General features: G+C 41.0%; 1 protein-coding gene across 1 annotated transcript in view; it reads right to left on the bottom strand.

The window, feature by feature from the left end:
* Positions 1–12060, bottom strand: part of ARL6IP5 (ARF like GTPase 6 interacting protein 5) — a 21316-nt gene continuing 9256 nt past the window's right edge. The window contains exons 2-3 of the mRNA XM_025984971.2: positions 4265–4482; positions 1–1634 (exon numbers count right to left, since the gene is read on the bottom strand). Of these exons, the coding sequence (XP_025840756.1) occupies positions 1462–1634; positions 4265–4482 (391 nt within the window). The 3' untranslated portion in view covers positions 1–1461. The remainder of the gene's footprint in view (positions 1635–4264; positions 4483–12060) is intronic.

Here is a 12060-nt window from a genome sequence, read left to right on the forward strand (position 1 = left end):
TAAAAATCTTCGATAAATTTTATTCTCCATATTTGGATAAGGGTACAAACTCTAGACCATATCTATCAAGTCATGGCGATATCACTGTGCTAGAGATGGAGGCTGCAGGTTGGCTGAAAAATGAAAATGCAAGAAAAACCAGGAGCAGCATATGCTGTTGCTGCTTCTTTTAGGACACACACAGTCTCTTCAGTAAGTACTGCTCCAGTTGTCTTCATAATTCAGTGTTAGGGAAACCCAAATGTTTTCTGTTCAGCTATGAAATCACTCAATTGGCAAGCAAAACATTTTTGTATGATCTATTTCTAAATACATGAGAAATAAAAGGAAGAAAGTAACAGGATATATAAACTCATGCTATCTTGATTCTAATGCCTATCTATAAAACATACGGTTGTAACAACTGCTATCTAAAATTTTTTTGAAGTGCAGAAGCCATTGATGACTCGCATTTTCATAAGTCTTTTTGCTTGGTCATCTGCAGGTGCCGTTCAGGTTTCAAAGGATCAGCCATTATTGTTCTTTTTGTGCCCCTAAGGAATCAATACAATGTACATTGATTTTCTTCTTTCTAAATGTTCCAGTTAAAAACTAAACAGTGAAAAACAATATAGGAAACATAATTATCTTGGACACCTTTCTGTCAGAACAACAAAAAATAAGCAATATAAACAGAACTCATATTTTATTTTTTTGTTGTTGCTTTTTTTAAAACAAGACCGTCAAGAATAATATAGGGCATGTAGCTATAACCTCCGTAAAGGATGATATTTAGGTTGCAACAAATACCTGCTAGTGAAAAGGCATTACTAGCATTTCAAAATTTTACCAAAATTTGACAAAATATTCTCCTCAACAGCTATCTTTACACTTGTAAACAAAATAAAAACCGGTTTATCCAGTTTCCACTGCATGTCCAACAGGCAGCAAAGTGAGACAGATCGTCTTCAATTTTAAGAGAGTAATAATAAAAACTGAAATAGTTTAGACCGCACATATTAGGGTCCCAGGAAATATTTTTGGAGGATGCTGGGGGTTTGGGGGGATTAAAACAGGCTAACCCATGACATCTACTTTAACAGGTTTTTTCTTCATTTACTCATATTGCCTTGATACTTTACAATTAGTTTTTTCCTACAAGTTAACAGTACTGTTGCTGTACAATGCGAAATTCTTTCTCATTTACTTCTCTAAAGAAATAAGTGTGATCCACTTCTTATCAGTTTGCATAAACACACTTGAAACTTCAGGCAGAAGAGGAGGGTAGTTTCTTGCAGTTTCTGAGGGCTTCTCTCTGGAACATCGGAGATGTTAACAGTTGGACCTACACATGCATGCTGCCATAGATAGGTGGATGGTACAGGCACCTCCTATTTCAAGAACACATATGGGAAGTAGGTCTGGATAAGGGCAGACTGCAACCTGATGTCTGCTGCAGTCCTCTCAGCAGGTCAGCTGTATTTATTCCTTCACTTTGCTGATATAGTCAGCGAATTTGCTGACAGTTTCTTCCTGCTGTTCTAGGGCATCTAGGACAATGCCCATCGGTGTCCTCTTCAAACCTATCCCCTCCATTTTATTCTCCAGTTTGTTCTTCAGATTCCGAAGTCTCAACGACGCGTGGATGAACATCACTGTGGGGAATTGAAAGGTGGTTAGTGTGAAAGTAACAGTTCTTTTCCACAGCAACCTAAAGGCTCCTGTCTTCACACTTTGGGGAAACCTCGCCTATAGACTATAGACTATAGTCTATAAACTAATCTGGTTCTCTAATTGATCCAAGTTCTCAAATGGATCCTTGGACTTGATCCAAAGCTCTTTGTTAAGTCATATATTATATTTTCTTTGTGTGTGAAGGAAAACCTATATAGCAGGAAGGACCTTAATCTGGCAACCACATTCTCTCTCTCTCAGGTTGATGTTGTTACCTTTTGGCTGCTACTTAAATGCCTTGGAATCCAAAGTGAATCAACAGGATTCCAATTTACATAAAAACCGACTCACAGCGTTTTCCAGAAAGGAACTCACAATCATTTCATGGATTATCTGCATTTGCTTCTCAGCAGGAAGCACACGGGTTAAGTCCACCTAGGACATGCCTCCCAAGTGCTGGATATAGATGTATAGATAAAAACTAAAGGTTTTATAGCTCTCAGGTACCCTAAGGTTCCCCAAATTTGCTTCATCATTTAGAATTACGTTTGCTTATTAAGAAACATTCCCTGGTCCCTCTCCTGGACCTCCTGAACCAAAACCATAAAGAGATGGGCCCGGGGATTTGTATTTTAAACAGGCACAGCAGAAGATCTACATCAGTGATTTTCAAACTCCTATGCACATACATATAAGTCACCTAGAGGGACTGTTAAAAAGAATTTCAGGTCTCCACCATCCAAAATTCAGACCAGTAAAACTCTGGTAGGGCTCTACAATGTAAAAAGCCAATATTCACTCTAGATGATTCTCATTTATGTGATCTTAGATGCTCATTTTGAGAAACACTGATGTGCATTGTATCTGGAGGCTCCCAACCCAGACTGGCCATTGGGAACATTTGAGGCACTTTCTAAAAATACAGGTTTTGGCAGCCCCACTGTCAACTCACAGAATAAAGATCTCTAAGGGTTATTAGGGCTGGGCAATCCATATATATATTTTTTTAAGTGTCATGTATGATTCTGATAATCATCAAGGTCTAGGAGTCACTAATCCTATTTTCCTTATTTTATAGATGAGTGAACTGCAGCCCATATAGGATATCTGGTCCAAATCACATGGCTTGTTTTCAGCAGGTATAGAAATAGAAATCTGGGTACTTGACTCTCTACCTATGATATATTTCATTAGACTGGCCTGTCTCAGGCCCTGATGTGAAAAGATATTGAAGTTAACAAGCTGTGTGTCAAAGCAGGATCTTTGAAATACTAAGCCTCTAGCACATAAGGAAAACTTAAGGAATATTTCAAAAAGTCTGAATTTGCTGAATCAAGTATTTTGTCCAATTAAGGATGCCTGGCTGGCTCAGTCAGAAGGGCAGCGACTCTTGATCTTGGGGTCATTAATTCAAGCTCCACATTGGATATAGAGATTATTTAAATAAATAAATATTTGGGATGCCTGGGTAGCTCAGCTGTTGAGCGTCTGCCTTTGGCTCAGGGCGTGATCCCAGATTCCTGGGATCGAGTCCCTCATCGGGCTCCTTGCATGGAGCCTGCTTCTCCTCCCTCTGCCTGTGTCTCTGCCTCTTTTTCTGTGTCTCTCGTGAATAAATAAAATCTATAAATAAATAAATAAATAAATAAATAAATAAATAAATATTTAAAAACAAAAATATTTTGCTCAATAAGGTGTGGGATTCATCCATAAATATTCTGGGCATAATCTAACATAACCCCAAACAAACAACTGATTTTATTTAATGAAATAAATGTACATGTGAAATGCTATTAAAAGCTACAAAGGGGCAGCCCCAGTGGCCCAGCAGTTTAGCACCACCTTCAGCCGGGGGCGTGATCCTGGAGACCACCACGTCAGGCTTCCTGCATGGAGCCAGCTTCTCCCTCTGCCTATCTCTCTCTCTCTCTCATCCTGTCATGAATAAATAAATAAAATCTTTTTAAAAAAAGTTAAAAAGGATCTTCCCATCACTTAATAGAGTAGAACTTTAATTGGATTTCTGCTGATGAGACTGGAATTCTATCTATTCTCTATCTCAGGTTTCAAGTGTTTGCACAATAACTGATGCATGTACAATTTAGAAGCTACCTAGTTCTTTCCACCAAAATCTGAATACTTGGTAACTACACTGTGGGCCAATTATTCTTAGGCAACTTTGATACTAAACATGATCTACTGAGTAAGCAGAGAGTAAATAGTTTACTTCTAAATGAAACACATTCATTCTTGTGTCACGACATTATGAATAGCACTTTAAGACTGAGAGACTAGAATATTAGACAAATCTGGAGACTGACATAGGCTGTACAAATTTCTTGCCATAGGACTTGGGATGTGTATTTCTTTGTGCATTGTTCTGTCCCCAGAAGAGTGTCGGTCACAGAGCAGGCACTCAATATTTATCTGTGGCATTAGTGAACCATCACACCTTGATCTGCTGTCGCAGAAAATTCTGATAACTTTGCAGACATGCTGACATACATAAAGAACAGGTTAGGTAATTTCCAATGAACAATTGTTCCTATTTGGTGGGTGGATGGATTGGGGTTTTTTATGGCATAAGAAAAGAAGACTGAGGTTCACTTACGCAACAAAGGAAAAGTGATGCCAAACACAAAGACCATGACTCCCCCAAACATGGATATAAGGAAGTAGCTAGCCAACATGACCACCATGACAAATGTTGTGGGATACTGCTTCTTCATCCGCCGGAGAATGTCTTTGTTGTGGGCTGCCCACACAAACCCCGTGAACACGAGCACCACAACAATGCCTCCAAGGATCATGTTGAAGGGGCTCAGGAACCTGGAATATGAAGAAAAGAGGGAGACTAGGTCAGAAGTGGTAGCAGCAGGAGGTGAAGATGAGGAAGGTGAGGAGTCAAATCATTAATCAGTAAGTTGAGTACTTACTCAGCATTTTACCTAAATTGTCTCATTTAATCCTTATAACGTGATGAAGTAGATACTCTTTATTCATTTCTCAAATGAAGAAAATGAGGCATGGAGGTGAGAAAATGGTGGAGCCAAGACTGACATTTGGGAAGTCTGACATCTCCAAACCGGTCCATCTTATTAGAGACCCACAATTTTCAAAGACATCCCCCCCCCCCCACCAAAATCCATATGTGGCTTTTATTGCATTTTAAAACATACCACAAATGAGCATCTTGCTGTTTCTGTAGTTTCGATCTTGTTTGTCACCTAGCTGAATGGTTCCTTTTCCAGAAACACGGGTACCATCCACCACTTTTTTTTATATCTTTGTTTTCAACTGCTGTGGTTGCTGAACCAGAGCAGCTGAATTTGATACATGTTCAATGTCGTTTCCTTCAAGAATTAACTTATTCTTCTGGGCTTGAGATGCCAAATAAGCAAGGCCTGGCCTCCTCTGAACCCTGCGAATGTATTTTTCACCCACGAAATTTTGGATTTCAACAAGAGCGCCATTCTCCTGGATAACAGCGTTGCTGGGGAAGAGAGCATATGCAGAACTTGGCTTGTCATGGAAGCCCAGTGTAATGCCCTTGGTCACGTTCTGTACATGACTCCAGATAGTATGAGCAGTGGCCTGTCTCCGTCTCTTTCCCCCAGTTTGTTAGCCCCGAGCTGCTGCTTTCTCCTTCCAAGGAGAGTGAGTTCCATGCTAATGTGACTGAAGTCTCCCCACAGGATCTTGTGGGGCCTTTCACAATACCTGTGTGTCCCTGCAGAGTGATGCTGACATTTGCTGGAAATCAATAGTCCGAATGCTGAGAATGGTCTTCATTCTCACCGTAAATGCAGCAAAGAGCTAAGAGGCTTTTAAAATTTAAGAGAGACTACCTCTTTTGGAGGGATTGTTTCATTACATCCTGGGCTCTAGTACACACCCAGGACAGTGCTCACATATTTTCCAAGCTCTTCAGGTTTATTTAAATTCTCATAGGACCTGCCATGACAGATGTACACGATGGCCTCCAAGGGCCAGATCCAGTCTACTATCACATTTGTGTTTGGATCGCAGTGTTTAAAAAAACTTTTATTTGAACCCTGACGTGTTGTTGTTGTTGTTGTTGTTGTTTTTCCTGACGTGTTTTAAAAAAACTCCACACAACTTGGGATTTCTAGCTTTTCCTGTAAATGAGAAAAATCTAAGAGTAGGCCCACTTTACCACATGTCAACAACTGGCTGGAGCACCTTCTCTTTCAGATAGAACAAATATTCTCCAATTAGCCCCCATCCCTACCACCATCTACTGCATTTCTGACACAGAGGCCCTCAGTGAGCCACCATTCATCACTGCTTCTCTAATAGCTGCCCTGCATTGTTCTCTTACATCACCCGTCTGGCCCATGGAGGTATTTGAGTTTATGACTCCGGGCACAGAAAATCCATTCTAATTCTTTAAAAGGGCCGAGAGTGTCATTAGGAGATGGGTTATCAACTGAGATCTCTAAGCACAGAGCCTATGACTTCATTGTTACATGAGCCAAAGTTTACACTACTGTAGATACTAAAGAGGAAAGTTAGACCCAGTGTTTCATAAGTGAGAATGACTGGGTGTGGTAGCCCCCACTGCCACCCCAACCCACTATGCACACAGAACCCTTAATATGACATTTGTAATGAGTTACTAACTTTTTAACCCTCACAACAGGCTTAATGAGTATTTACTCAGGAAGGACAATGAGGGTCAGTGTGTTTTTATCATGCTCTGAATATCAATGTGACCAATTTAGAAAGGAGGGACGGGGTCAAATGGGAATGGGAGGTGATGCCAAGAACTTACTTTTTCTGAAATAGAACAGATGAAGGATTCAGACTTAGAGCAGGATTCATATTTGGGATAACTAAGATTCTTTTCTAAATAATCCCTTTACATTGTAGCTCTGATTCTGCCTTCTGAAACACAAAAGCTATCTGAAATAGTTTCAAATAAGACTAAGAAGTATTGCATACCTTAATGGGCAAATCCAGGACATAATCAATGTGAAACTACTTTGGAAAAATTAAAAATTTCTATTAAAATGCATGGAATTAAACAGTGGCAAAAGCAGTGTAGTACTTAGTACTACGTAACTTAAAGTTAAGCCCTATAATAGTAAGTTGCTTATTTCATTCAAAACTCTTGCAAATATTCATCCCCTTCTAGGCAATAATCTCTTCCTCAGAATAGAATCTAAGGAAATAAATACAAAATGCAAAGATTGGGTTGTAACAATATTCACGAGTGGTATTTATGATTTAAAAAATTTAGAAATAACATATGGCCACCAATTTACTAGAGGTGGTACAGCAATTTTAAAATAATAATATGGGAAGACATTAATAATCTATTGAGTGGGTAAAAGAAATCATAATACATTCTCTCTGTTAGATGTATATATGTTATGTAGCTTAGCAGTTAAGATTTTTACAATTAGTATGTTATTTTGTAATCAGAAATAAAATGGACATCTAAGAAAAGAAAATATAAAAGTAACTGGTTCCTAGTCTACGACCCAGGCTTGGCACAGGCCAGCTACAACAGCCCACCTTTATTTCCGTCATCTCTCCAATAACATTAATGCGATTGCAATTCATATGCCACAGCGAAGCTGTTCTTTCTTCCACACAAACCTTGGTTCCCTACCGATTCTCCAGATCCTCTTGTGGCCAGGTGCACCACCCCACTCCCCCAAGCTTTCCCAGCATCCAGCAGTTGAACTATTCTGTGTGTCCTTCATCAGTTCTCTATCATCTGGGTCCAGAGTCATTCTGTACTTTTTCTGTTTTAAAATTTGATCTGGGGCAACCCCGGTAGCTCAGCGGTTTAGCACCGCCTTCAGTCCAGGGCGTGATCCTGGAGACCCAGGATCGAGTCCCACATCGGGTTCCCTGAGTGGAGCCTGCTTCTCCCTCTGCCTGCATCTCTCTCTGTGTGTCTCAGGAATAAATAAATTCTATAAATAAATAAATAAATAAATAAATAAATAAATAAATAAAATTTGATCTGGGTTATGCCGTCCTTCTGCCCAGATCTGGGAAAGACAATTATAGGCCTGGAGAATGGAAGAACTGGATAGGGCAAAAACAAAATCTTTTTTAGCAGGTGGTAAGGAAACTGGGTGGAGAGGCCCAGAAACTGTCACTGATGAATAAATCTCATTCCTAGCACCCAGAAGATTCCGAAAGAAATTATACTGAAAGACTAGTGTGTTTATGTTGGGTAGTAGTAGCATCATGGGTAGTTTATTCCCATTTGTTTATTAGTTTCACCCAAATATTTTTGAGCTGTCAAGAAAAGCAAAGATCAACATTAACTCAAAAAACTAGAGTGGCGGGTTCAAGGTTAACAAAACTGCTTTGCATAAAGCTGCAAATAAAAGATGGCTGGTTGGTAGCAAAGTAGCAAAGGTACCCTACTCAGTTCTTTGTAGAATACCTATTAAAATAATTCATGAGGTGAAGCATAATAATAAAAGTATGCCAAGCTTTGTATATTTTCCTTGGGACAAGCAAAGCAGGCATCTATGTTGAATGTCTAAATAAAGCCCAGGACAAAGAACAACAAAAAATCCAGGCCTGACTCAAGCAATTCCAAATTTGCTTTTCACCTGTTCCTGTTGCTCATGGTCAAGAGCAAAATGAACAGAGCTCAGAGCCCTATAGAACTGGTTTTAGCTTACAACACACCCAGCCACAATCTATAATTAGAAAGTAACCAAGTTTCCAAGCTGGAAAAAATTAGCAAAGTTACTCGGAGCAGAAACGGTCTTTCTTCCTTTATTGTTCTTAAGTGCCATTCCATTCTAACAAAGAGTAAAATCTGTACCACTCCAATGCCTTGGCACCTACTTGCACTTGGAGGAAAATAAAACACATACACCACCCTCTAGAGTTTCATTTCATTTTCCAGGGAGTGCAGGGACTTGGGAGGTAGTTCTCATCTGAGAGGGAGGGAAGCTTTTTAAAAGTCAACAGCTGGGCTCTCTTGTCACTCCAGTCTCAAGAGAGCCCAGGAAACCTTAGGTAAAAACTCCCACAAATATGTGGCCCCAGCTTCCAAGGAGACGATTGCCACTGGGCTCTGGGGGGTAGAGTTTCATTTACTGGTATACTCCCCCTGCGGCCCCCCCCATGAGGAAGTGTATAAGGAAGGGAGGCAAGAAGATAAAGGGAAGGGAGGAGGGCAGAGAGGGGAGAGAGGACAGAGGGAGAGAATGTGGCTTTCCATCCTTGATGGAAATAGGACCTAGTTTAACAAGCCAAAAGCATTCAATGTTTTTCTCTTGTGAGATAAAAATATAGACCTACATACATATACATCCTATTCCATAAGAAAGTAACTGAGTAAATAAATAAATCACTGTAATGGTTAAAAATTCTACTGGAAATATTGATGGTTGGAAAAAGGTTTACAATCCCATCACAGAATCCTGTAGCAGAGCGTTCAAAGATTCAGTCCCATTACACAGATGAATAAACTGACAGCCTGGAGAAGTGAGGAGACATATTCAAAGGGGTCTAGGGGAGAGAAAAGGGTACCAGCTGATGCAACCGTGACAGCAATTCATAATGTAACCCCTCTGTGTGTTGTTAAGCAGCTTCAGGAATCTGCCTCCCCCTCCCCCACACCCACCCATTCTTAGTATCCTTCCAGTTGGGATCAGCAGTGAAGGGGTATTCTGGGAAATCCCTCAGCATTCCCGTTTCTCTCTGAAGGAAGGTGGCTATCAGCAGGTGTGGACACATGTCCTGAATGTGCCAACATGATTCAGCTAGCTAGAGCTACAGTTTCAGCACAAGTTCTTGAAGGGTGAAAAAACAAACAAACTTGGCTGAAAACGGAATTTTAGGGCTAAGATAGATCTTTAAAAACACATCTCATTCTACATATAAGCAAGCTAGGGAACAGACTGGTTAGTAAATATGTCCCAAACCCAACTTTAGAGCTGGTGCTAAGTTTACCAAAACAGAGATGGTCAGATCAAGACGGGTGCACAGTTGGTAACTCTGGGCTCACTGCAAAGCCATCAAGAACCAGAAAGGGAGCAAAATACTTCTGGAGCAGTAGAAGCCACTCTGCCCCGAGTCCCAACTTTCTAACCCAAAAAGCTATTTTTGTAGTTTGGTTCCTGAGGAAGCCTGACTCACCAAAAAAGCAGGGGGGTGGGTGGAGAAACAATTTACTCACAGTGGATTTCTCTAAATTGGTGATGTTTTTCTGTGGTCCTTAAACAGCCAGAGGGGTCATTGCAAATATGAATCCACCCATTCATTTTCTTGCTTCTCTTAGCTCTTAGAATAAAAACACAATTTGTTACACATGTTCCAAGGCCCCACAGGGTCTGGCCCCTCCCTGTTGGTATAGCCAGGGCCACTGCATCCAGTTGTGTAATTTGTACCTGGCACAAGGAAGCCTGGCTAGGGTAGTAAATGGGGAGGCTACAATCCAGGCCACATTTGACTCACCAAACAATTTGGCTTAGGCTGCATCTGCTAGCAGTAAGGGGTGCTTTCAGCAATCAGTCTGAGGGAGCCTGAGGGCTAGCATAGCAGCCCTGCCTGCGGTCTTCTCATACACCTGCTCCAGCCCCTGGGGTTTTGATTTACCTCTAGACCTCACCCTGTCTCTGGCCTCCACAGGCCTGTGCACAAGCCATTCTCTGCCTGATTCATTCCTACTTCCTTCAAAACACAGCCTAATCAGCTCATCTCTGTCTCTCTGACGACGTCATAGCACCATATGCCTCTCCTTCCTAGCCTCATCACAGTGGTGCTTATACATTTACTGGAATGAGGATTGGATGCACGTCTGCTTCCCACTGGTGATTGAGTTCTATGAGGGCAGGGACTGTAACATTTTCTCCACAGCACCTAGTGCAGAGCCTGGCACACAGTAGATATTCAATACGTGTATGCTGAAAGAAAGAAAAAAGGTAGGTAAGGATCTAGCACATTTTCATGTTATTTAAAGGAAGCTCAGCAACTTTCCATGGCCACGAAAGAAGGGATAGGAGATTTATTTTGGACAAATCACTATTATTCCCATTGTACACTAAATATTACTGGAGAAATAATCCCTGAATTTGTACCTTCACAGAGTTACGATGAAACGAACAGAGGAAAAAGAAAAGTAGGAAATATCATATGAATATCCATGCAGATGTGAGGTATAATGATGGTGACATTGTCAGATGGAATGAAAAGGCCCTTTAACTTGCTGGCAGGAGGATCTTCGTAAGTCTTGCTGCTATTGTGTGCTGGGGATCAGGAGGGGGAGGAGGTCTAGCACAGAAGGAGACTCCTAATCCTGCAGACCTGTCTATTTAGGCCCCTCTTGCTCATTGATTCCTCAGATAGCCCCAACAGCCTTCCATGGTTATACTGGTTTCCCAACATGTTTCCATCCTGGCAGGTAATATTTCTGACTGGAAAGTATAAATGTAAATGTACAAAGCAACTTTGAGTCAACACGATTAAGGTAACCTTGGCCTAATAATCACCAGGTAAAGGAGACTTTGGAGCAGTTGAGGTGGGATGGGAGCCTGCCTCTTTTGTCATGAAAAGGGCATACTAACCTAACATTGAGATGTTCTTAACCATTTGAGTGAAGGAGACCCAGTATTTATTGCATTCTTGTTGGTACTGTATATCTGTTGCATCCTGTGAACTTGGCACCATGAAACTAAACACTCAAATGATCCAGTGTCTTGGCAGCAGTTGGCATGTTTAAAATATTCACAATAAGACACACCTTATGAACCTCCAGTTTTCTTTTGTGTTTATTAAGCAAATTGCTTATTTTATTCTTCTTTTTTTTTAAGATTTTATTCATTTATTCATGAGAGACACAGAGAGAGAGAGAGAGAGAAAGAGGCAGAGACACAGGCAGAGGGAGAAGCAGGCTCCATACAAGGAGCCTGACATGGGACTCGATCCTGGGTCTCCAGGATCACACCCTGGGCTGAAGGCAGCGCTAAACCGCTGAGCCACCTGGGCTGCCGCCTTATTTTATTCTTTTTTATTTTATTTTTATTTATTTTTATTTTTTATTTATTTACGATAGTCACACACAGAGAGAGAGAGAGAGGCAGAGACACAGGCAGAGGGAGAAGCAGGCTCCATGCACCGGGAGCCCGACGTGGGATTCGATCCCCGGTCTCCAGGATCGCCCCTGGGCCAAAGGCAGGTGCCAAACTGCTGCGCCACCCAGGGATCCCCTGCTTATTTTATTCTTAATAAACAGTGAGTCGGGCCTGGTTTAGAAGCCATATATCTCAGACTTTCCACAGCGACGGAGCTTCAAGTAACAGTGTACAAGGATCTGACTGGTTTGCAATTATTCCTTTTTAAACTTTATATAAAGCAAATTTCTAATACGATGTTAGAGAGAATAGTATAATGAACCCTCATGTA

The sequence above is a fragment of the Vulpes vulpes genome, chromosome 9 (genome assembly GCF_048418805.1).
Source record: "Vulpes vulpes isolate BD-2025 chromosome 9, VulVul3, whole genome shotgun sequence".
Lineage (NCBI taxonomy): Eukaryota > Metazoa > Chordata > Mammalia > Carnivora > Canidae > Vulpes > Vulpes vulpes.